The 27,306-nt window shown below is 34.6% G+C and overlaps 1 protein-coding gene across 3 annotated transcripts in view; it reads right to left on the reverse strand.

Annotated features, from left to right (window-relative positions):
* STPG2 (sperm tail PG-rich repeat containing 2) overlaps nucleotides 1–27,306 on the reverse strand; it is a 534,512-nt gene that overhangs the window by 353,622 nt on the left and 153,584 nt on the right. For 2 of the 3 annotated variants that reach the window (XM_035726169.1, XM_035726171.1), the window contains exon 11: nucleotides 21,948–22,040. The exons of the other annotated variant lie outside the window; for it this stretch is intronic. In XM_035726169.1, the coding sequence (XP_035582062.1) occupies nucleotides 21,948–22,040 (93 nt within the window). The remainder of the gene's footprint in view (nucleotides 1–21,947; nucleotides 22,041–27,306) is intronic. 3 annotated transcript variants of the gene reach the window in all.

Consider the following 27,306-nt stretch of genomic DNA (forward strand, 5'->3'; position numbering starts at 1 on the left):
ATATTGTCTCTGTTCCTTTCTGGTCTATATTACTTTTGGGCTCTCTTTTTGCTTAGAGGACCCCTTTCAATATTTCTTGTAGGGCTGGTTTGGTGTTCACAAATTCTTTTGGTTTTCGTTGTTCTGGAAGTTTTTTCTCTCTCCTTCTATTTTCAGTGACAGCCTAGCTGGATATAGTATTCTTGGCTGCAGATTTTTCTTGTTTTGTGCCCTGAATATATCATGCCAGTCCTTTCTGGCCTGCCAGGTCTCTGTGGATAGGTCTGTTGCCAATCTAATGTCTCTACCATTATAGGTTACATATCTCTTCTCCCGAGCTGCTTTCAGGATTTTCTCTTTGTCTCTGAGACTCGTAAGTTTTATTATTAGATGTCGGGATGTTGACCTATTTTTATTGATTTTGAGAGGGGTTCTCTGTGCCTCCTGGATTTTGATGCCTGTTTCCTTCCCCACATTAGGGAAGTTCTCTGCTATAATTTGTTCCAATATACCTTCTGCACCTCTCTCTCTCTTTCTTCTTCTGCTGGGATCCCAATTATTCTAATGTTGTTTCATCTTATCTCATCGCTTATCTCTTGAATTCTGCCCTCGTGATCCAGTAGTTGTTTATTTCTTTTTCTCAGCTTCTTTATTCCCCATCATTTGGTCTTCTATACTACTAATTCTCTCTTCTGCCTCATTTATCCTAGCAGTTAGAGCCTCCATTTTTTATTGCAGCTCATTAATAGCCTTTTTGTTTTCTACTTGGTTAGATTTTAGTTCTTTTATTTCTCCAGAAAGGGATTCTCTAGTATCTTCTATACTTTTTCAAGCCCTGCTAGTATCTTCATAATCGTCATTCTAAACTCTAGTTCCGACATCTTACTAATGTCTGTATTGATTAGGTCCCTGGCAGTCGGTACTGCCTCTTGTTCTTTTTTTTGAGGTGAGTTTTTCCATCTTATCATTTTGTCCAGAGGAGAATAGACGAATGAGAGAACAAAATGCTAAAAAAAATGCTAAATGGGTAACAATGACCCCAGAAAAATATATACTAAACAAATAAGAAGAGACCCCAAATGGGGGGGGGGAGAATATAATCAGTCTGGTGAAGAGAACAGAGCCACACACTAGATTTTGGGTGTATTTTGGTCTGTTAGAAGAAATCACCTCCCAAAATTTTAAAGAAAGAAAAACTTATGTATAAAAAAATAACAGTAAATACAATGAAGGGATGGAATATGACTGTAAAGATGAAAATTAAAAAGGATTTATAAAAAGGAATTGATAAGTTGGCTGAAAAAAGAATGAAAAAAATGTAAAAAGGAGAGAGAATGTGATCAGGCGGGAGACTAGGATAATGTCATACACTAGACTTAGGGTATATTTTGGTCTGTTAGAAGAAACTGTATCCCAAACTTTTAAAGAAAGAAAAACTTATATATATACAAAAAAAATGTTAAATACAATGAAGAGATAGAATATGAATGTAAAAATGAAAAATTAAAAAAGATTTTAAAAAAGGAATTGATAAGATGTTGGTTGAAAAAGCAAAGAAGAAAAACTCAACTAAAAAAATGGAAAAAGAAAGATAAAGAAAATTTAAAAAATTAACTTTGAAAGACTGAAGAATCATGGGAAAAAAGCCATGAATTCTATGTGCTGTATTCCTCTAGCACTGGGGTTTTACTGTTCTCATTGATTGGTAAACTTGGTCTTGGCTGGATGTTCTTGCTGATCTTCTGGGGGAGGGTCCTGTTGCAGTGATTCTCAAATGTCTTTGCCCGAGGTAGAAGTGCACTGTCCTTGTCAGGGGCCAGGCTAAGTAATCTGTTCAGGTTTGCTCTCGGTAGCTTTTGTTCCCTGAAAGCTTTCCATACAGCTTTGGAGGACAAGAATGAAAATGACAGCCTTCCAGTCTCTGCCCTAGAGGAGCTGAGAGCTCGGGGCCCCACTCCTCAGTTAGCCCCCGGAGAAAAGCAGTCATTCACTTCTGTCTCCCCGTTCTCTGGCCACACTCCGTGCTCACCTGGCCTGTGACCGAGTGTTTCTATCTCTGGCACATGAGCCCATTTGGAGTCTCCAAACCCAGCAGATTCCTACTGCGGGCTCCCGTGCCGCTCGTCCTGGGGGAAGAAGGGATGTCTCCCCAGATCTGCCACTTGTTGGGTCCCTGATTGAAGAGCAGTGGCCCAACTGTGCCACAGATAATGTTTTATGGCAACCCCCAGCTGAGAGCCCACTCCTCAGCCCCGTCTGTGTAGCTGGCTTCCCCGCTCCAGTACCTGGGAGCTCTGCCACACTCATACACCCCCGGTCTTTCTGAGACCACACTGTCCCAGCAAGGGTTCCACCCCCCACTTAGCCACTGGAGTGACATCCCCCAGCAGAGCAGACTTCTAAAAGTTCTGATTTTGTGCTCCGCTGCTCTATCACTTGCCGGTAGCCGGCTGAGGAGGCTCCCTCCCCCGCCGTCTATCTTCCCAAATATCGCCTTCGATCCATTTCTCCGCACAGCCTACCTTCCAAAAAGTGGTCACTTTTCTGTTCATAGGATTGCTGCTATTCTTTTCTTTGATCTCCTATTGAGTTTGTAGGTGTTCTGAATGATTTGATTAACTATCTAGCTGAATTCTTGGGACCAGATGAAATTTAGGTGTCCTACTCCTCCACCATCTTGCTCCTCCTATAATACGGTCTTGAATAAAACTACAAAAAAGCATTTTTACTATTATAAAAATGAAAGAAAAATTCATCAAACCATTAACAGCTGCTATTTAATTTTAGATGGTAGACTGTATAAACTTCTTTTGTTCTTTCTCCTTTGTCTTGAAAATTTTCAATTATGTATTACTTTTATAAAATAAGAAATAAAAATTTTAATAGACCAATAAGTTGTCTCAATTGCAGAATTAGTAGAAATACTGAGAAATAAAAACTTTTAAAAATCCTTCATTCTAAAATTAAACTTCTATGTTTTTCTTTTCCAAAAATTGAATGTTTAATCACTAAATCATTGTGAATGTTCTGTGGGTAAATGTCAATGGTATGGTATTCTAAAGTTTACAATACATATAAAATGCCAATAATTGATATGCTTTCAGATAAGGTAACTACCACATATGTTTGATTTGCAAAAAGAATTACATAACTAGGTAGGGAGGAAAAGCCATCATTTATCCCTTGTTGAAAATAATCTCCATGGCAAGGCATTTAGTTTTTCATGAGATTACCTACTTTGTTATTTAAATTCTTCAATTATTTAGTTGCAAACAACTTGAATGCAATGATAGCATCATTTACTTATCAAAATGCAGATAACTGGAAATTTTAAAGTTCAGTAAAGTTATGGGGCAAGAGAAAAATAGCAAAAGCTGGCATCTTTATAATTGAATTACATTTTTACACATTATTTGTCTAATGGGAAATAAGAGGAAAGAAGCAATTATTTTTAAAAAGATAAGAGTTAATCAACTTCCTCATTTTGATTCTATAAAAACAGGTAATATTAAAAGGAAAACTAAATAAATTCACATTGCAAGTTCAAGATTTTAAAACAACTGTCTTTGTTTTAAACAAGCAGATATAGAACAAGCAGATAAAACTTAAGAATATGGAAGAGCCGAATAGCACAATTACAAATTTGAGATGATTGACATATTTAGATTACTGCACCTAATTACTGCAGAATATGCTTTTTTTCAAGTATACATGCCATATGATAGTCTATAAAACAAGTCTCAATAAATTTTTGCAGAATTTAAATCATATAGATTATATTTCTGACTACAGTGAAATAAGCCAGAAATCCAGAAAAAGATAATACATACTAAATTCATAAGTGTTTGGAAATTAAACAGTATGATACTAATTCTACACTGGATATGTGAAAAATTGACATGACTGGAGCCATTTTTAAAATGGAGCCAGAGCACCTACTACAGAGAAACTGCCTTACCCATCTCTGTTTATACTGGGCCAAAATGGGCAAAACATCAACTGTTATAAGCAATTGCCTGACAAGTCAGCAGGAGAATGGACATCCTGATTATAGTCCTAATAGTTGTGGACTACGTGAAGATAGAACCAGTAGTCAATCAATGTATAATCCAGAGTAGTTTAGCTTCTTAACACCCACAGAAAAACCTTTTTTCCATATATCAAATTATGTAATTGCCCTTTTCCTTTTTCTCATAAAAACCTCTTGCTTTCACCCTACAATCAGAAATACTATTTGGGTTTCTTACTGAATCAGTGCTCCCCAAATTCTAACTCTTTAATCCCAAATAAACATTCCTTTGCCTTTCTTTGTGGCTCATTATTTTCAAGTTGACAGGCCAAAGAACAAATTATAATGGAAGTAATAAAATATTTTAAAGTGATAATGAAAATATGATGTACAAAAATGTGTGGAATGCAGCTAACATGGGGCTTAGAGGGAAATTTATGGAGAGGAATAACCAAAATCAAATATCTAAGCATCCAATTAAAAATCTAGAAAAACAAACCTAAATAAAGTGGAAAGTTTTTTTTTAAGACAGCAAGAGTGATAAATAGAAAATAGAAAATCAACAAAGCCACAAAATGGTTATTTGAAAAGATCAATAAAATTGATTTAAAAAATCTAGCAAGACTGACCAACAAATATAATAGAAAGAAAACTGGCACAAGAAAAAAGTTTTAAAATAGTCCCTAAATCTACTACAGGAATTTAATGTTATTAAAACTACCTCAAAAAATTCTAGTCTCAGATGGTTTCACCAGTGAATTCTAAGAAGCATTTAAGGAAAAACACCAATCCCACACAAATTCCTCCAGAAAAGAAGAGGCAACAGTTACCAACTTAATTTAGGAGGTAACCATAACCATGATATCAAAGCCTGACAATGAAATTACTAAAGAGAAAAATTAAAGAACAATCTATCCCATGGATACAGAAGCATAAATCCTAAATAAAATATTAGCAAGTAAATTGCTATAACATATAAAAAAGGATACTACATCATGAACAGATGGGACTATTCAATATATGCAAAAAATGAATTCATATTCAAAAAAGCAATCAATGTAATTTACTAAATAAGAGAATGAAGAAGAAAAATCATAACTATCCCCAATAATGTAAAAAATTAATGTTTAATACATATTCCCAAAATAAACTCTTAGCAAAATAGAAATAGAAGAGGACTTCTTTTAATGATAAAGATTATTTTTAATTACTGTTAATATTATGCAATATAGTGAAATATTGAAATGTTCTCCCAGAAACTAAATAAAGATGTTCATTCTCTTTAGTTTTATTCAACATTGTGCTGGTGCCAGTGCCAGTACACTAAAACATGATAATCATCTTCATCATCACCATTATAAAATGCATAGGGAGTGCGAAGTCATTTTCCATAGATTATATGGCTTTGTATGCATATAATCTAAAGTATACTACATATAAACAATTTCTCACGATCAGTGGATATAAGGTCAATATGCAGTATGTATTTCTAAATACTATAACAAATAATTGGAAAATAATTTTTCAAAAAGATACTTATATTTTAGCACTAAAAAATCAAATACAGGAAATTTTAGCTCCAGTTAAAATGGAATAAACATAATCCATCTTGCCTCTCCCGCTGAATCCATCTAAAATCCCTAGATGGAATACATAGAGCAACTAACTAAAAGCTTGAAAATTAAATAGGGGGCTTTCAGTTCCAGACAAAATGGAATAAGCACATTCCATCCTAATCCTGTAAATTACAACTAAAATCCTGGATCAAATATAGCTATCAGAAGTCCCTGAGGAGCAGAGAAAATAAAGTAGACTAAAATCCTCAGGACTCAAGGGAAGAGCTGACAGTTAATTCAATTAATTCCTTAAATTGGTTTTCTTTTTCCTCCTATACATCCTAGGTTAGACACAAGAGTAGCCCACAACCTGGAAATATCAACTGACACAGGGGAAAAAAAAAAAAAGAAAGAAACAGCCTCAAGAAAAGCCTGTCCTGTTCTTTCTAGCCAAAGAACCAGTTAGAAGAAATCCCTGTAGCACTTTTGACTACACTCACTCTTTCTCCAGAGAAATACTGCTAAAAAGTCTGCACCCTGCCCCTATACCAGGTGCTGTGGAGACTGTGGAGCAGAACCCTACTAACCATTTTTGTGCTGCACTAATGAAGTGCACTCTCCTGCTCCCCACCTGATGATGCAGAAACTACAGGGCAAAGCCTTGTCACCCAACTCCACTCTGTACTAAGTATGACAACAAAAAGACAGCACCTTACCTCCTTCAAGCTAGAGAGTGGCAGGAGAGGAGTGGATTATAGAAAAGAGGAAGCTGGAGAAAGGCATTATTCAAATCTGTATATGAAGTCTTTGGTATACCCCCAAGTGGCTCATGGGTGAAACCAGAATCAAATCAACAAAGTAAAAGATCTGAGAACTGAAATGTCATGTAAAATACTGTCCAAGTCTCAAATTGGCCACTGGGTAGCATACAAACAAGACAGAACAAAATAGCAATGCAAAGATTTTAAATACTAAATTGACATCTAAACTACAGCTCACAAAAATGGTGCAGGATGTGTGCCCTAAACCCAAATAAATTGACTATCTGCTAAAACTGATTTAAGTAGGAACCAGAATTTCTTAACATAGTACTGAAAATGTCTGGGACACAATCCAACATTACTCATCATATGAAGGAAAAGGAAAAACTCAACTCAAATGAGAAAAAATAATCAAGAGGTGACACCATCAAAATGAAACAGATGCTGGAATTATCTGACAAGGATCTTAAAGCAAATATCATACAAAAGTACCAAGGAGCAATTATAACATCCTTGAAACAAATGGAAAATTAAAAACTCTTAGTAAGAATCTATAGTATACAAAGAAAAATTAAATGAAATTAAAATGATAAATGGAAAATACAATTAACAATTTTTTAAAATCTCACTGGATGAGCTAAGTGGCCAAATGGAGATATAAAGGAAAGAGTCAATCAACTTACAGATAGATCAGTAGAAATTACCCAAATCAGAACAACAAAGAGAAAGTAGATTTTTAAGTAGATTTTAAAGAATTAACAGAGCCTTACGGATTTGTGGGAAAATACCAAAAGGTCTAACATTTGTGTCAGAGACTCAAAAGGAGAGAAGAAAGAGTGCAGGGATAAATATATATAAATATATTCATATTTTTATTTATATATTACATATTATTTATATATTTTATATATATATATATAAAATATGTATATATATTTGAAGGAATAATGGCTAAAAATTCCCAAATTTGACAAAAGATATAAACCCACAGATTCAATAACCTCCAACAAGATAAACCTAAGTAAATCTATACCCATAGGCATCATAATCAAATTGCTGAAAACTAAAGACAAAAAAAAAAAAATCTTGAAATCAATCAGAGAGAAATGATAAATTACCTTTGGGGGAACATCAATTCAAACAACAGATTTTTCTCATCTGAAAGCCACCCATCTAATTTTCCTTCTGTTCCTCAAATATGTCAAGTGTTTTCTCCCTGGGGCTCTGGTGCTATAAGCTCCTTCTGTCTGGAAAAATCTTCCTTAGCCTCTTTTCACCATTGTCTTCTTCTCATTTAGATCTTAACTCAATGCTATTTTATCAGAGAAAACTTCTGGGAGTATCCACCTGTCCCATATTTCTGTCATTTCTCTCTTTCACAGAACCCTGTATATTTTCTTCCTGATTCATTACACCCAACAGAAAAAAGTCATGTTTATTTAATATTTTTACTTATGCCCTCCTTTCTCCCTCTGCATTAAAATATTTTTTCCATGAAGGCAAAGATCTTATATGTCTTGTCCCCATCTATGTTCCTAAAAACCTAGAGCTGCTCATGCTAAACCCTCAATAAATATATGCTGAATGAATGAATGAATGAATGAACTGGATAAGGGCTTAAAATTATTTAGAAAGTAAGGGAGAGCTAACATTGTGTGAAACAGTATAAATTATAGTATATTCTTTTTTTAAGATTTTAATTATTTATTTGAGAAAGAGAGAGTAAGTTAGAGAGAGCACAAGCAGGAGGAGTGGCAGAGGGAGGAGAAGAAGAAGGCTCCCCGCTGAGCAGGGAACCTAATTCAGGGCTCAATCCCAGGACCCCGGGATAATGACCTGAGCTGAAGGCAGACACTTAACTGACTGAGCCACCCAGCTGCCCCAATTATAGTATATTCTAACTCAGTTTTCAACATGCACTTGTCTTAACATTGTCTAAGAGCTTCAAAAAATATAGATACTTGGGCCCCACTCCACAATAATTAATTCATAATATCTAGGGGTGGGGACTTGACACTGGCATTTTTTCAAGTTCTCTAGCTGATTCTAAGAAGTTTTCTAAGCCAGGACTGAGAAACACTGATTTTACGCATATAATTCTGGATCTACTAGCAAATGGCAAAATCTAGTTATAATAATGATCCAATAATACCGTTCTAAAGAGGAAAGGGATACCTTTATGATGAAGCTTGAAGCAAAATCTTTTAGCAAAATAAACTCACCCTAGTATGTACCTTCTAAGAATACTGACAACACAACAGATATTTTACAATGATGTTAAAAAAAACCTCCATCCCAAAGAGAATTTGAGCAATTTAAGCTTCAAAGAAAATCAAGATGGGGCGCCTGGGTGGCTCAGTCAGTTAAGCATCCAAATCTTGATTTCAGCTCAGGTCATGATCTCAGGGTCTTGAGATGGAGCCCCGAGTCAGGCTCACCGTTGTTCCTGGAGCCTGCTTAAGATTCTGTCTCTCTCCCATTGCCCCCCCCCCGCCCCCGCTCACAAGCTCACAAGTGCATGCTCTCTTTCTCTCTCTCTCTCTCTCAAAGAAAGAAAGAAAAGAAAAAAGAAAATCCAGATACTCATGACAAAAACAGAAACAGGAAATGGAAGAGAATAAATAGCTGCCCCAAGAAGTTAAAAATATCTTTTTTTTTTCATCTTCCTCAATCCACTAAATTAACTTTAAGAGCCAGCTGAAAGTTTAATTCCCTCAAAACTTTATCTGCCTAACTTTATCACTTGAGTTGTGTTTTACAATACTTATATTCTATTTGTCTGGAATTAGAGCAAATGAAGAAGTTACAAGAATTAATTGGATTTGGCTGCATTAAAATGAAAAATAGCAATAAGAAATCCAAGTGGAAATGTCAGAGAGGCAACTGTACATTTATATGAGGTCAAGAGAGAGGATGAGTTATAGATATAAGTGACCCACTGTGTCCCTGAATTATACAACAGCTTCTACTACTTGATGGTGTAATGATGGGAGTATAGTTTTAAACTCTCAATTAAGATTACAGTGGATGATAATAGGTAATTCCAAGTGTTTACTGTTCCCAATCATCATTAATATTGCACCATATACCTACACATGATGGATTAAATAATAAAAAAATCCTCATTCAATATAGGAGCATAGTTTTTAAATGTAATAAATATCACACAGAATCAATGGGTTTCAAATTTTAAAACTGCTAATGCATACATAAAACCCAAATTTTCTACACAATCTCATCCTAAATTTGAAATTTAACTGTGAATATTTTAAATTTAATAGGCAATTTAAATGAACAAATTGAACACAAATTTTAACATTTACAATAATGTAATTTTTAGGTTTGTTTCCTGTTTTGCAGTGTTTATTTTAATCAAAAATAACAAAATTATCATTGAAAATCCTGAGAATATTGAAGCTCAAATCAGCTATACTTTAGAACAGGTACTAAAAATAAAACCTCCAAAATTTATAACAGTATAAGATCAGGCCTACACATGAAAGATAATCAATTCTTTGAAATGATTTATCTAAATTGGATATATACAATACCTGATACCAACAAGCAAAAAAAACCTCTACAGTTATTTTCACAGTAATCTCTATCTGAGAGCAAACTCTTATCTCAAGTTAAGTTGATGCTTATCATATAGTCCTAGAAATTATGTTTAGGGAAAACACAACTAAACTGATGATTCTCTGAAGCCCAATTAGAACCACTGTAATTAATGGTGGCTCACCACCACTATGAAAAAAATTAGCACACTGAACTAACTTAAAAAATAAATGGGATAGGTTACCAAGAAAATAAAGTGCTAGGTCAGGAAAGAATTTTGGAAATAGAACAAATTAAGAAAATCTGAACACACATTGAACACTGGCAAACAATAAGTGACTTTCATATTTTTCTATTTTTATGTAGACTTATCTTCATGTGAAAATGTTGGGGTTCAGAGTGAATGGTCAAGAAATAATTCTTGCGATGCAAAAAGGTGGTTTTATTAAAGCATGGGGATAGGACCCATGGGCAGAAAGAGCTGCCCTGGGGTTGTGAGGGGTGACTGATTATATACTTTCAAGTTGGGAGGGGGTTAGGGATAGCTTAAGTCTCTAAGGAATTTGGAAGCAAGGTTTCCAGACCTTGAGGAGGCTAGCTATTGTTGGGAAAAGGTCATTTATTACTGTCTAATAAAACCTAAGTCATGGGACCCTTCAGATGTATATCAGTAGGCCATATGTTTGGGGGATGATTGCCAACATGTATCTTGGGGAGGAGAAGATAGAGATAAAGGAAGATCCCAAAGGAATTTTTATATGTTAAAGGAAATTTACAGGATCCTGGAGGTGGGATAATGTTAAGCTAAAATTGCCTTTTGCCTTCGGCAAAGTATTAACATCAAGACAGTTGAGTTTCTTCAGGAAGGTCACTCTGCCTATCTCAAGGGCTTGTCAACGGGCTGTAAGTTGTAAGGACATTTAAGTTTTTTTCTTTTGCCTTTGTTTCCCACATCAATCTTACCCAGCTAAGAAAAATTCAAAACATAAAAAAGTTTAGATACATGGTAGCCTTTGAAAATAAGTAAAATAAATTTAATATTTAAAAAGTATATTCAGGGGCAGCTGGCTGGCTCAGTTGTTAAGGCATGAGACTCTTGGTCTAAGGGTTTTGAGTTCAAGTCCCACATTGGGCACAAAGCCTACTTTTAAAAAAATTTTTTTAATAAAACTTAAAAAAAATAAAGTAAAAGGTATAGTCATATTCATGTAAAGATACATCCAACAAGTTATATTGATACAGAGGATAAAAATACCCTCAAACAGCCTTTTATTTCAGAAAATATAGGCACAAAAACACCACAACTAGATTACATGCAAGTTATAACATAAAACATAAATCTATTTTCTCAGCTTTTTTTCAACTTTTATGTAGATAATACCAAGTGTTCCTTTTAGACTATGTATCAATTTGACAAGGATTTCATCTCCTTTTTAGGTTCATTAAATATTTCATAATTACATTATTCTTCCTTTAAGGTAAATACTGCTTATAAGAAAAAAGAGAATCTTCTGATTTATATTCTTCCTTAAATGTCAAACTATATGCTGAGAACGTAGTATGTACCTAGTATGATACAAACCAGAAATAACAACAATGAAAACAGACTATCTACCTTTAAGAAATAAATAATCTGTGTAAAGTTAAGACAAATTAAAATCAACTTCAAAGCAATGGTCTTAAATGTGTGACAGTGGTCCACGGCAAAATTAAGATTTAAAAAAACATTCTTGAATAATGATATTCATAAAAGGCTCATTAGAAGATTGAGAAAAAATTACTAACCTCCCATTTAATGCCCATCTTTTCTTTCAAAAAGTAACTTTCCTACTGACACTAAAAATTCATATATTATGGTTCATAAAAATACATTTCAAAACACTTGGAAGTAATTGTTGCAAATAATGAAGATGTTCCAAATAAAGCTGAATCTGCAACCTCTGATAAATTCTATCTCCTGATATTGAAAGAGCCTGCAGATAAAATGGTGTGTATTACTAAGAATATTTTAATGCATTAAGGAAAACTCTACAGATATCACAAAGTGACGATGGGTCACTCCTTCCACATACACACACAAAAAGTTGATCACAGGCTGATCCATAAAGAAAGACTAAATTTTTAATACATTGAAATAATTGAATATAGAATATATTCTTTTTTTTAAGATTTTATTTATTTATTTGAGAGAGAGAGAATGAGAGATAGAGAGCACGAGAGGGAAGAGGGTCAGAGGGAGAAGCAGACTCCCCGCTGAGCAGGGAGCCCGATGTGGGACTCAATCCGGGGTCTCCAGGATCATGACCTGAGCCAAAGGCAGTCGCTTAACCAACTGAGCCACCCAGGCACCCTATAGAATATTTTCTATTTTTCATAATGGAACCAAGCTTGAAAGAATGACAATTCAAAAAAAAGCCAACTTTATAAAAATTAAATAGCACTCATCTAAATTGGTCAAATAAAAGTGTGAATTAATACTTTAAGCTAAGTGAAAAATAAAAACAACATAAAATGTGAGGAATACAGCTAAGCAGTATATGAAGGAAATTTATTGCTTTAAAAATACATATAATCAAAAAGAAGCCGAAAATCATTGTTGAGCTTCGATTTCAAGACACTAGAAAAAGAAAAACAAATCAAACCTAGGAAAAGCACAAAGAAAAATTATAAAGAAAATCAATGAAATAGAAAATATAGAACAGAGAAAATCAACAAAGTCAAAAGTTTTCTTTAAAAAAAGATTATAAATACTGATAAACTTCTAGTAAGATTGATTACAGAAAAAAAGAAGGAAGGAAGGGAGGGAGATTGGGAGGGAAGGAGGGAGGGAGGGAGAGGGGAGAAAACACAAATTACTAATATCAGGGGGAAAGAAGGGGCATCACTATAAATCTTATAAACAAAAAGACGGGAATATTATGATTAAACAAATATATTTGCCAATTTGGAAGAAGTGGATATATTTCTCTAAAAGTTGAATTAATAAAAGCAGACAAAAGAAAAAATACAAAATATAAATAGTCCAATATCTATTAAGGTATATAAAACAGGTTTTATTATTATTTAGGTATGTCAAGGTGAACAGATTGAGAGATGACTCTTTGAAAACAAAGTTTGTTAAAAGTTTGTTATACTCACAGATCCCAGTGTCATAGGGGGTCACACAGAAAAGCACCAAGATTGGTGGGGAGGCAGAAAGGGGAAAATATGGATGAGAGCCTTTACTGTGGTTTCCACAGGAAGAACAGTGAGGCAGGGTATGCAGGTTTAGGATTGGTTAATTTGAGTACTTTCAGCAGGCTCTTCAGCATAGTGGGCTCTTCCTTGTCTGGTTACCTGTCCTTGGGATGATTAAAGTCAGCAAATAAAGGCTCCTAGTGTGAGAACCCCATAGAGTAGGTGGTTGATGGTGAGCTCTGGATTGGTAGTTTGCATAAGAAAGGAACACTTGCAGGAGAGTCATTTGCTATCTCCAGTAATTGGCTGATCCTGGAATGGGCAGTCTCTCCAAGGTCAACAAGACCCCAGATGACAAATCATCAGAAACACACGTTTAATAGATAAGGGTATTGAATCCTTCCTTTAAAACCCTCCCACAAGTAAAATCTCAGCTCTAGAAGGCTTTTTTTTTTTTTCCTAGAAGGCTTTAACAGTGAATCCTTACAAACATTTAAGGAAGAATAAATCAATCTTGCAAAAAATAAATAAACTGAGAGAATAGGAGGAAAAAGAACACTTTACTCTCTTTTAAGGACAGAGTATAACCTTGACTTCAAAACGTTAAAAAGGTCATTACAAGAAAGGACCTCATCTGTCTTCCCTGTCAATAATTCTATCACCAGTACTGCCCTCCTTGGACTTAGAGAATGGTTTATTTACTGTTACAGTATTCTAGACATTACTCCTGATCAAGGAACTTATTTCACAGTAAAAGAAATGTAGCATCAGGCTTGTGCTCACAGAATTCACTAGGTCTAACATACCGTCATCAGTTAAAAGCAGCCAATCTAAAAGAATAGAAGGGCTTGCTGAAAACTCAATTAAGGTGCCAGTTGCGAGACAAGGCCTTGGGAGGACAGGGTTTAAGCATACATGGTGCTCCATATGCAATATATATCAAGTACCCCTTGTCATTATTTCACCAATAACACACACAATGTTTGCCTGCTGTCTCCATAACTTTGAGCTCTACTTATTTATAAGTCTTGATTCCCAAGAGAGGAATGCTTCCACTTAGAGACACAACTCTGATTCTACAGAATTGAAAGTTCAGTGTCAACTAGCATTTTGGGCTACTGATGCTACTGAAACAAAGTCGAGGTTACTCTACTGACTGTGGTGATTTGTCATAATTAACAAGTGAAATCTGAATTGCTGATACACAGTGAAGGCAGGAAAAACTTTTTGGGGCACTCTTCGAGATTCCTCTTAATATTTCTATCTCCAATAGAAGATTTTTAGAAAATCATATCAACCAAAAAAGGAAGAATCATTAAGTGTTCATCTCCTTCAAAAATGAAGATTTGGTCTTCCATTAGGTAAAGAACCCTCAGCAACTGACACACTGATTGAGGGCAAAGGAAACATGGAGAGGGTGGCAGAAGAAAGAAGTCAGAAATATCATCTACAGCCATGGCAGCTATTCATATAAATTTCCTTCTCTCTCTCTCTCTCTCTGTGTGTGTGTGTGTGTGTGTGTGTGTGTGTGTTAACTATTTTCATCTTCCTTCTTCTCCTTCTCCTTCTCATTTTCTAAAAGTTTTATAAGAAGGCACCTGGGTGGCTCAGTCAGTTAAGCTACGGACTCTTGATTTCAGCTCAAGTCATGTCAGGGTTGTGAGAGTGAGCCCGCACTGGACTCCACACTCAGCGGGGAGTCTGCTGGAGAGTCTCTCTCCATCTCCCTCTCTCCCAACCCTGCCACCTCCCCCTCCCCCAACTCATGAGCATGCTCTCTCTCTCTCAAATAAATAAATGTTTTTTAAAAAGAAGTTAACAAAGTATGATTCAGTATGTAGGTAACAAATACCGTACATTAACAATTTATGACAGTATTTAGATAACAAAATATTTAGATAGGCTATGACTAAATTTGGCCAGAGATGAAGACAATCACTGTTGGAAACTTGTATCTCCTCATTTAGGAGAATGAAAAAACTTTTGTTATACAAAAGATAGTTGTACCATATTAAGCAGAAACATAGAGTTGTTTGGAATATCATGTGGAAATTCACATGTAAGTAAAAAGATGCATATGAATACTAAGTGGTCAAGGGAGTGAAATGTACCAGATTTTCAGCTATTTATTGTCCTAGCTCCAAACCTGGGAATCTTCAAACTGTATTTGTCAGATGACTCCCTGTTGGGTTCAGCCAACAGGAGATACTAGAGGGTACTGGAAAGGCTGGTGAATGAAGGGATTTCTTCCTATGTATTTGCTTCTTAACTGGAAAGCAGCAATTCCTTCCCATAGTAGCAAACGAATTTGTGTAGCTACAATTTTTCCAACATGATTCCACTTCAGTTTTCCTAATGTCACTCTGTACCCCCTCAAATATTACAACATAAATACTTCTTCCCATTATCTCTTCTCTTTATACTCCTCATATCTCTGACCTTTTCCCTTTCCCCTTTTTTTATATTTTTCTATCAATGTCATTTTAACTTACACGAAGCTGATAGAGTTTTCCATATTTGTTCCCTATGTATTTGTGAGGATGATACTAATATAACATTACTTAGTGACTACATTTTAAATTTATGTGATGGAAAAACACCTTTTCCCTTAGACATTTGTAATAATACAATGGGACTATTGTTTGTCTGTAAAAATGCCAACATAAGGACCATTAGTACATACTTTTGTATATAATGATGACCAGGTCCTCAAAAGTTTAATGTTGTGAATTGGTCAAAAGATGTCTGTGTTAACTGTCAGTGAGATTTCTATAAATGAATCCAGTGTACCTCCTCTTCATCAGTGGAGGCAATTTTGAAAAGAGATGAATTCTCAAACATTTAAATACACTGACACAGGGGTGCCTGGGTGGCTCAGTCGTTAAGTGTCTGCCTCCAGCTCAGATCATGATCCCAGGGTCCTGTGATCGAGCCCTGCATCAGGCTCCCTGCTCCGTGGGAAGCCTGTTTCTCCCTCTCCCTCTCCCCCGTTTGTGATCCTGCTCTCACTGTGTCTCTCTCTGTCAAATAATTAAATAAATAAATAAATAAATAAATAAATAAATAAATAAATACATTGACACAAGGTTTACTCCTCATGAATATATGAGTCCTAAGTAAGATAATTGGACATTTTAAGTCGATTTCTAAATGTCATGTTTCATTAGTCACAAATTTATTATAAAGAGGTTTTAATGGTATTAATGACAGCATTTTTATACCATATGTAGGGTTGCACATGTAGTCATGTTGGCTTCAAGGATTTAAATGATGGAGTTATAGTCTAGTCATTTCCATGTCACTTGTAACATACTTTCTCTTTTTTTTATCACCCCATAAGCTACAACATAATGACTGGTTGATAGAAAATGTGGGAATCAGTTTTGGATGATGCCACAAATATTGCAATATTTAAACCTCAGAGATTATCTAGAATATGAGTCATTTTGCTGTTGTTCATTTTAAATAATCATGACACCTTCAAAGTCAGGACAGATTTCATTCTCAAAACACATGAAAGTGCAAAATTTTTTGAGCAACCAAAGAGTAAAGATAAAATCATTTCTTCATGAAGTTATTATTTACTTCTGAGACCTATGTAGGGCAATCAAAAATAGCTAAAACTGTAGAATACCATTCTTCTCACAACCTGTGTAAGTACTGACAGCACCCAATCAAAATGCAAACTATTAGAATCTGGCTTATCCCAATGTATCTGGCTCAGGAGTTGCCTTCACTATTCTTTCTCTGCTCTGATGAAGATGGTATCCAACAGCACCTATTCTTGCTGCTTGCATATCAAACCCATTTTCTGAACTAATGAGGTCAGACGATTATATGAAAATGTATATAGACTTCAAAATGTAATGGAAATACACAAAGTATCTAAGTGCACTGTGACCAAATCACTCTCCAATGTGTCAGAAATCATTGGCCTAAATCCTTCACTTGCATTAATGGGCCTATATTCAGAAAATTCATTTTAATGTTCTCTCCCTCACCAATGATTGGGTGAAGGATACGATGCCAACAAGCAAACTAACCAACAAAATAAACTCCAAAAACTGCAAAAATTAAAGCACTTTATATGTTCCAGTGAGAAATTATAAAAAAGATTGAGGGTAATATAGTTTAGTCAGAATAACTTTGATTCTTGTGAAATAGTTCATCTGAAACCCATTTCCAATATATTTTTACTATCTTCAGGGTCCCAAGGGTCTGATCTTACTTTTGAGCTCCTGAGACACTAGCACCAGCTGAGCTATGCCTCCTCTTCAGAGGGTTGAATCCCAGCAAGAAAAGTTCTCTCCAACCTTTCAAGTTTTAATAATTCCACCGAGTCCCTTTATTCCCCAAGGCCTAAAAATGGTGGCACTGATTGCCTGTGTTACTATTTCCAAGATACTTTAGTGTTCCCTCTTTGCCTTTTCAGTTCTCCAATATACATGATCCCTTATATTATCTGTCTCAAAATAACTAGTGCAGTTCTATGTCCTGACTGATATAGGCCCTCTCTGCCTAAATATACCATTATAACTTTCTCTTTTTTTTTAAATTTTATTTATTTGAGAGAGAGAAAGAGCATGGGGGTGGGGGAGGATCAGAGAGAGGGAGAGGCAGACTCCCCACTGAGCAGGGAGCCTGACATAGGACTCCATCCCAGGACCCCGAGACCATGACCTGAGCCAAAGGCGAAAGAGTTGGCCACTTAACCAACTGAGGTGCTCCCCAGTTTCCTCATTTTTTTTTAAAGATTTTATATATTTATTTATTCATGAAAGACAGAGAGAGAAAGAGAGAGAGACAGACAGAGGGAGAAGCAGTCTCCCAAGGAGCACGGAGCCCGACGCGGGACTCGATCCCAGGACCCTGGGATCATGACCTGAGCCAAAGGCAGACGCTTAACCACCTGAGCCACCCAGGCGCCAGTTTCCTCTTTTTTAAAAATGACCATAATTGTAGTATTCAAATGAGTTACTATATATTTGGAATGGTGCCTGGTTTAAAACAAGCACTATATAAGCATTAGTTCTTATTTTTATTAATAAAATTAATTTTATTGTGGCTCAGTCGTTAAGCATCTGCCTTCGGCTCAGGTCATGATCCCAGGGTCCTAGGATCGAGCCCTGCATCGGGCTTCCTGCTCAGCCAGGAGCCTGCTTCTCCCTCTCCCACTGCTTGTGTTCCGCTCCAGCTGTCTCTCTCTCTGTGTCAAATAAATAAATAAAATCTTTAAAAAATAATAATAAATTAAATTAATTTTGTTAATATCTGTGACAGATGTTTTGTGTTTTTTAACAATTCACATCATTAAATGAATTATAAAATGTAACAGATTCTCAGGGGTAATTCCTCTAATATACCTTCAAAACCAAAGTGCCCAACACCAGTAACTTCTCTCAAATCCTCTGGTAGGTAGGAAAGGTAGATTTATTTGCATTTCACTTTTAAGCTGTACAGCTTGCCCTTTGGGGTTTTAACTGTATTAATGAATCTTCTTTGAGACTACCCACTATGAGAGGTCTAAGGCTTTGTTTCATTCCCTGGAGGGCTTGGAGGCTATAAAAATTAAAATTCAATGTCATATGGTTTGGCAAAGGTCCTTAGGGTAAAAGTGAACTTCAGTGCTCTGCCACTCCGGGGCCCTCCTTAATTTAGTCTTTAGCCTGTGTACTCCTAATTTCTTCCTAATTCTTGGAAGCACTCATGAATATATTTGTTTCTATTTAATCTAAAATTTTGGTTGTTTGCAGAGAATGGGTCAGTCTAGGTACCAGTAGATCATACCATTCCTAATACATACTCACCATTAACTCATGAGTACTATTTTTATTTTTATTTTAAAATAATATGTTCACAGTATAAATAAAAATCAAATCAGATATGAGTCTAAAATACACAGTAAAATTGTCCTCTTTGATCTCTCTCTAGTTCCATTTCCAGAAATAATTTATTTTAACAACAATTGGGTTTCTTAGAGGGTTTTTTTTATTTACCATTACAAACTTAATATAAGAACTTCTACTGTAATTTGTCAATTTTTGACATCTCTTGACTCTGTGTACTATAAGAAATTTGGCACGTTTTACTGCATCCCAACCTTTCACTTCTTGCTTTTGTTTTATTGATATTAAGTTTTCTAACATTTATACTTTTATATTATAACTAAGTCCTCTGCAATTTGAATAGATTGATCTAAAACCACTTCTGTTTTTCTATTAAAACAGAAATTCGAATATCATGGTTATTCCTTATCAAACCAACTAGTGTGGCCAAACACATAGAGAAGTAAATGAAATTCTGCCACCAAATCCATGACTCCTCAAGAATGACCCATGAATGAGCTAAAAATGCCTTCTTTATTAATTTTTTTCATTTTACTTCATCCAGGAAATGCTCAGTTTCTGTTCTCTAGGGGTATATCATCCGTCATTTCCCTTTTTATATTTTGCTGGAGCATCTTTATACATGGAAATGTAGAAGTACTAAACTTTCTGATCTCTTGCATACCAGAAAATTATTCTCTTGACTCATTTAATTGGATTTATATTGTATAAAGGCAGAATTCTATATCCAAATTGATTTCCTCTTGGAAATTCAAGAAAGTGTTATTCCATCATCTCCTAGCTCTGAAATGTTGCCAATGCTGCTGGGAAAGTGTTGGATATCAGTATGTTTCTCATTCCTCTGTAGGTGACCCAGTTACTTTTCTCTGTGGAAGCTTCAAGGGTATTTTAATTCTAGTCTTCTGAAAATGCAAAGCTATGTGAAAGGGATGTATGTCTTTTAAAATTCATCTTCCTTGGTATTATGTTCAGTTCTTCTAATTGAAGACTTCTGTCTTTATTCATTTCAGGATAATTTATTGTTTTTTATATCAAATACTCCTAACTACTATGCCCAATAAACAGATGTTTGGCTTGTTTCTAGCCTCCATTTATCATATTTTCAATCTCTTTGTCTTTTTATATTAAACTAATGCTATGTTGTAGTTTAAAAAAAAATCTATTTCATTGGGACCATGTAAAAGGAAGAGAGATGTATGTATATGTCTTTCATATGAAACCAGAAGCCTGAGTTTTTAAATATTTTTATGTGAAACACATAAAATGTTGAAAATCAAACTTACACCCTTTAAAATGTAGGCAGTAAATTTTCTAATATTTTTACTGTAAGTGAAAATTATAAAATTAATTCCATTACTTTATAAATTTGAAATCAATTTTGATCTGGGATCAATAGTTTGGATTTTTCATGAGATATATTTTATACACCTACATATTTGAAGGGTATTTTATATGCAGAAAAGTTTCTAAAACCAAAGTATTCTATGTAATTAAACTATTTTGCTTCTTGGGTAAGCAAAGTCCCACCCAATACTTTAAATTCCAAATGTTTCATGTCAAAAAACAACCATACTAAAACAGGAGTTTCCAGATCCAGTGAGAGACCAAGTTAAAAGAGAAAAATGTAAATTAAGTAAAAGCAGTTGATAAAGTAACTGATCTTTCTTTAGGGCACATCACCATCTTGTTTCTCTACAAACATTTAGCACATACATATGCAGTCCTATGGGTACCTTCAGAGATTTGCATTTTTTCCTAGTAGCTATAATATCATGATAGAAATAACTATGAATCCACTAAATATTCTTATGCTTAAAAACTTTATACTAGTAATAAATTACCTCTGACATACTTCACAGTGGATCCTAATGTGTATAATGACTCACTTGAGAAACAAACACAACCATAAAACTCAAGATAAAGAAATGATCTATTAAAACAAGGCATTTTAAAAAAACATTTATTTTACAATTATGAGAATCTCTTACATGTCAAGAACACTGCTGGATGATTTTAACTGTCTTTGAACTTACAACTACAAAAAAAATCATAAAACCTAATGCTAATTCTGACCCCATCAACCAATGTCTTTGAAAAAAAATAAGATTCAATAAACTGATATCTCGGAAAAAAATAAGCCCATTTCTGATGACTCTCACCAAATTAATCCCTATGATTTCTTAGACATTCACAGCTATATTAATTTAATTAGCTTTGCATTTGTCCTTTCTTTAAACTAGTTCTTCTTAATTTTATACTAGTTACTTCACCACTGAAAACATTATAAATGAACTCCTGGCATTGTACACCTACTAGAATTTTATTTCAGCAAGCAGTGCTACTTCTCAAGTTGATGGCTACACTTTAAAACCTGGTTGATGAGTTTGTTTTACTAATATGTTATTAATATCTTATTAATTTCTTATTAATTTCAGCCCAATGTCTATAAAAATTCATTTTAACAATACCTGTACATGGAAGTCTAACTTTTTAACTGTAAATTTCAAATTGATCTTTTAGTAAATTTATTCTGAATGAATAAATATTCATTGTTAAATTTCATCTGCTTTGCTTATTTCAACTTATTCAATATTAGGTATTTATAAAAAATGGAAATTTAGTTAGAAAAATTCATAGCAACAGTTTAAAATACAGATTAACATGGATTAAAGAAAAGCCCTGAATGAAGAGTCTTAGGTTGCAAGACAGATTCAAATTGAAAAGAAAAAATTTACACTTATGAATAAACTGAGGTGAACCTAAAGTAAACCTTTCACTTCATACCCAAAATGATTATGATTTCCTATAGGTCCTAAAAACAAATGTTCTCTAACCCTACAGAAGCTGTCCCATATAATAGTCTCTCACAGAGCAATGCTGGACTTCTACTTAGCCTCAAGAATTTTGGCTGAACTTTAAAAATATGGAAGTATCATGCTCACCAAAGATGTTACAACAGGCTACCAGGTACGTCTCTCAGATCCTAATATACTGTTCATGTTATACAGTCTCCTCCATGATTTCTAGATTACAAATAAGTTTGGCTATAGAGGAGTCTTCTTACCATATCTGACAGTTTAGTAGATCTTTGTGTTTTTGACAGGAAAGCAGCATAGCGGTTAGTCAAGTTAGGTAGTTCATCAGAAATTCCACCAACCTGTGAGTTCCAAAAAGCATATTGAAGGAAGGGATAAAAAGAGTATATCATTTCTATTTATCAATTCAAGTGGCACAATAAGTAATAAATTTGCAAGAAAGTACATCAATGTTGCTCTATCATTAAATAGAGATAGACATATTCATTAAAAATTTTAAATGGGATATAGGAGTAAAAGACTTTAAGTCAATGAGATATAAAAATGAAAAAAGAGTTAATTATATGGAACTCTAGAAAAGTAGGATGGATCTACATACATTATTTAAACACATTAAGAGTGAGTTATTACCTATACTGTGATGTCAAATTCAGACATCAATTTTTGTTGTTTCATAACATACATGAGATATTTAGCCATATAGTATTACTTGTTAGTATTTGATTACTAATACATAAAATAAATATATATTAAAGTAACTATTTAAATTGATTATGTGGAAATCCTTGATTAATAAATTTTCTAAGCAGAATGATCCACACTCTTTTGAATATTGTAATTCCTTATATGTATTGAGGATGCAAATTAATAGGCTACATGAAGCTGGTAATGTAAAATTTTAATTAGCAATTAAGTAATCCTTGTGATATTATACTCTGATTCATCATACAATTTACTCATTTGCATTCATTTAATATTTTAAACTCTATAACCAGTAGTAGCATTCTCTGTGTATACAAAAAGGGATGAGAATTTATTTTTCCATTTTTATATACTTCAGTTTTTATTTCAGAATTTGACATTCATATTTAACAATTCAGAATGCAATACCTAGTAAAATAATTAGATATCTCTTTCTTTGTTCACTTTATGAGGAAAATTAATCTACTAAAAAATCCATCCTTCACATACTATATCTTTAAAACTATATGCCTCTCTAACCTAAATGCTGAAGTTGGTGCTTCTCTACTCTTCTCCTAATATTATTCCTACCTAGTCACTCAAAAGAAAACAGGTTTTATCACTTTCAAAAACAGAAAAATCAGTCACATCTTATGAAAGCCTTCAAATATAGAACATCTGAGCCAGCATTATTATTTTGTATAGGTTTTATATTTACTGATGCTGAAAAAATAATTCACTTTTATAATAAATTTTATTATTATCATGTACGTGGTACTAGAAATTATAGCAAAGAGAAATTCAAAAGCATTTTGCAACTTTTTAAAAGATTTTATTTATTTATTTGAGAGAGAGAGAGCACACACACAAGTAGTGGGGAAGGGCAGAGGGAGAAAGAGACTCTCCACCAAGCAGGGAGCTGGATGCAGGGCACAATCCCAGAACCCTGAGATCATGACCTGAGCTGAAGGCAGACACTAAACCAACTGAGCCATCCAGGCACCCACATTTTGCAATTTTTACTGTTTATGGGTAGAAGTTCAGAAAATGCATCAGTCATTGGATGACTTTGGCTTTAGAGGGAATAAGTTTGCAGAAGATCACATTTTTACCAAAAATAATTGAAATCCAGATAAAATATAAGAAAATCTTATTTTTAAAGGCCTCATACAGTTGTGGATGCTTCTAACATTGAGCTGTCAGCATAGACAAGAGGGGCTAAGATTCTAAAGAGGGTAGAACCTCTGAAAGGTAAGCTATCACTCTGTAGGATACTTTTTCCCTGGTGGCATTTACTCATAAAGGCAACAGAGAAAGAATTTGGGTTTAGACCTCGCAGAGGTTGCTGTTAAAGAACTGAGAAAAAGCTTATTGTGGTCTTATTAAGTTTTGCCATTAAAAATGGCAAAATTGCAGGTTTGAGGAGCCTCAAAACACATGATCTGTTTCCCCATGAAGCTCTTTGCCAGAGGATAAGAGATGGGGTGATGCTAAAAATCTAAGCCAAAACACAGATGCATTAAAGATTGAAGTTCAGAAGCTGACAGAGAGGGGTCTTGAAACACATCAGGCTTGGAGCTGAAATCCCTAGAGGACTACACTTAGGAAAATGAACAAGCCAGAGGTAAATTAAGCCCTAGAAAAAATATAATCACTGTAATTCATGATTGGATTAAGGTGATCTCTGACTTCTATCCGCCTTGCAAAGGAAAGTATAAAATCTCTCTAGTAGAAGGTAACACCATTTAAAGTCCCTATATTGCATGCAATATCTGGCATTTTATTAAAAATTAGGGGGCATGCTGAAAGATAGACATGCATGATCAAAACTCAAGAAAAAAATAACAGAAAATAACAACAGGCTAATAGGTAATCCAGATATTGGAGTTAGTACACAGAACTTTAAAATAAGTATAATTAATGTGTTCAAGAAAACAGAAGAAAAAAATGAAAAACGAGAGTTAAAAACATGGAGAATTTCTCCTGAGAAGTGAAATCTTTGGAAAGATTTAAATAGAATTCATTTTAGAACTGAAAAATAGGATAATCTGAAATTAAAAACTTAGGTCAGCGTAATAGCAATTGAAACACAGTTTTTAAAAAAAATTAGTTAATTGAAAGATATGTCTGAAGAAAATATCTAAACAAAAGCAAAGAGAGAGTCCAAGATGCAGAGAAGTAGGAGAACTTAGTTTTGCCTGGTCCTAGGAATTCAGCTAGATAGCCATCAAATCATTCCGAACACCTGTGAACTCAACCAGAGATCTAGGAAAAAAATGGCTGCAACATGATCTGTTTCCCCATGAAGCCCCTTTCTCCCCCAGAAAGAGCAGCTCGGATGCATGCCACAGGAGTCTGCAGAGCTTGGAGACTCAAAGCAGGGTCTCATGCCTGAGATACAAACATTCAGTCACAGGCTGGATGAGCACAGAGAGCAGATGGAGACCAGGGAGACAGGAGTGATGTTATAACTGCTTTCCCTTGAGGGTGCACCAAGGTGGGACCCAGAGCTTTTGGCTCTGGGGCTGGAGACTGGGAGGGTGCCATTTTCATTCTCATCCTCGAAAGCAGCACAGAAAGCCTTCAGGGAACAAAAGCCACATAGAGCAATCCAGAGCCAATTACTTAGCCTGGCCCCTGGCAAGAGTGGTGCAATTCCGACCGGGGAAAAGAGACTTGTGAATCAATGCAAAAGGCCCCTCCCCAGAATATTAGCATGAATATCAAGCCAAGAACAAGTTTACCAATCATTGAGAATTGCAAAACTCTAGCACCACAGAAATATAGAATACAGAATTCATGGTTTATTTGCTATAATTCTATAGTCTTTCACTTTTAATTTTTTCCTCTTTCCTTTTTCAACCAATTTCTTATTTTATCCACTCTTTTTTAATCTAATTTTCATTTTTACAGTTACATTCTATCTTTTCATTATATTTAATTTTATTTTTGTATATATATAAGTTTTTCTTTCTTTATGATTTTGGGACACAATTTCTTCTAACAGACCAAAATACACCCAGAATGTAGTGTATGTCTCTGTTCACTTCACCTCTCTCATCATATTCTCTCTTTTTCTCTTCTTCTTCTGTTTTGTTTTGTAACAGTCTTTTTAAATTTTCACCTTTACAGTTACAATCTAATGTTTCAATGTACTCAATTTTATTTTTGCATAAATACAAGTTTTTCTTTCCTTACAATTTTGAGATGTAGTTTCTTTTAACAAACCAACCAAAATACACTCAGGATATAGTGTATTGCTCTGTTCTGTCCACCTGTTTATATTCCTCCTTTTTTTTTGTCTTTTAATTTTCATTTTTACACATGGTATTTAACTTTATTCTTGTACATATATAAGTTTTTCTTTCTTTACAATTTTAGGATCTAGTTTTCTAACAAACAGACCAAAATACACACAGGATCCAGTGTACTGCACTGTTCTGTTCACCTCTCTGATTATATTCTCTCTTTTTCTTTCTTTTAATTTTTTTTTTTCTGTTTCGGTCTCTTCTGATTTGTTTAGTGTGTATTTCTCTGGGGTTGTGGTTGCCATTTTAGTTTTTGTTCTCTCGTTCATCTATTCTTCTCTGGACATAATGACAAGATGGAAAACTCACCTCAAAAAAGAGAACAAAAGGCAGTACTGACTGCCAAGGACATAATCAGTATGGAAATAAGTAAGATGTTGGAACTAAAGTTCAGAATAACGATTATAAAGATACAAGCTGGGCTTGAAAAAAGCATAGAAGAGACTAGAGAATCCCTTTCTGGAGAAATAAAAGAACTAAAATCTAACCAAGTCAAAATCAAAAAGGCTATTAATGAGGTGCAATCAAAAATGGAGGCTCTAACTGCTAGGATAATGAGGCAGAAGAGAGAATTAGTGATATAGAAGACCAAATGATGCAGAATAAAGAAGCTAAGAAAAAGAGAGATAAACAACTACTTGATCACAAGGGGAGAATTCAAGAGAAAAGTGATACTATAAGACAAAACAATATTAAAATAACTGGGATCCCAGAAGAAGAAGGAGAGAGGGACAGAAGGTATATTGGAGCAAATTAGAGCAGAGAACTCCTAATCTGGAGAGGGAAACAGGCATTCAAGTCCCGGAGGAACAGAAAACTACCCTCAAAATCAATAAAAATAGGTCAACACCTCAGCATATAATAGTGAAACTTGCAAATCTCAGAGACAAACAGAAAACCCTGAAAGCAGCTTGGGACAAGAGGTACCTAACAAATACACAGGGTAGAAACATTAGACTGTCAGGAGACCTATCCACAGAGACCTGACAGACCAGAAAGGATGAGCACGATATATTCAGGATGGTAAATGAGAAAAATATGCAGCCAAGAATACTTTATCATGCTAGGATGTCATTAAAATAGGAGAGAAAAAGCTTCCAGGACAAACAGAAACTCAAAGAATTTGGATCACCAAACCAGCCCTACAAGAAATATTGAAAGGGATCCTTTAAGGAAAGAGAGAGCCCAAGAGTAACATAGACCAGAAAGGAACAGAGGCAACAAAAGTAATAGGGACTTTACAGGAAATATAATGGCATTAAATTCATATCTTTCAGTAGTTACTCTGTAAATGCACTAAATGCCCCAATCCAAAGACACAGGGTATCAGACTGGATAAAAAAGCAAGACCCATAGATAGGCTGTCTGCAGGAGATTCATTTTATACCCAAAGACACTTCCAAATTTAAAGTAAGGGAGTGGAAAACCACTTATCACCATAATGGACATCAAAAGAAAGCTGGGATGGCAATCCTTATATCAGACAAATTAGATTTTAAACCAAAGACTGTAATAAGAGATGAGGAAGGACACTATATCACAATTAAAGGGTCTACCCAACAAGAAGATCTAACAATTGTAACTATCTATGCCCTTAACATGGGAGCAGCCAATTATA

This window comes from Zalophus californianus, chromosome 2, assembly GCF_009762305.2.
Source record: "Zalophus californianus isolate mZalCal1 chromosome 2, mZalCal1.pri.v2, whole genome shotgun sequence".
Classification (NCBI taxonomy): Eukaryota; Metazoa; Chordata; class Mammalia; order Carnivora; family Otariidae; genus Zalophus; species Zalophus californianus.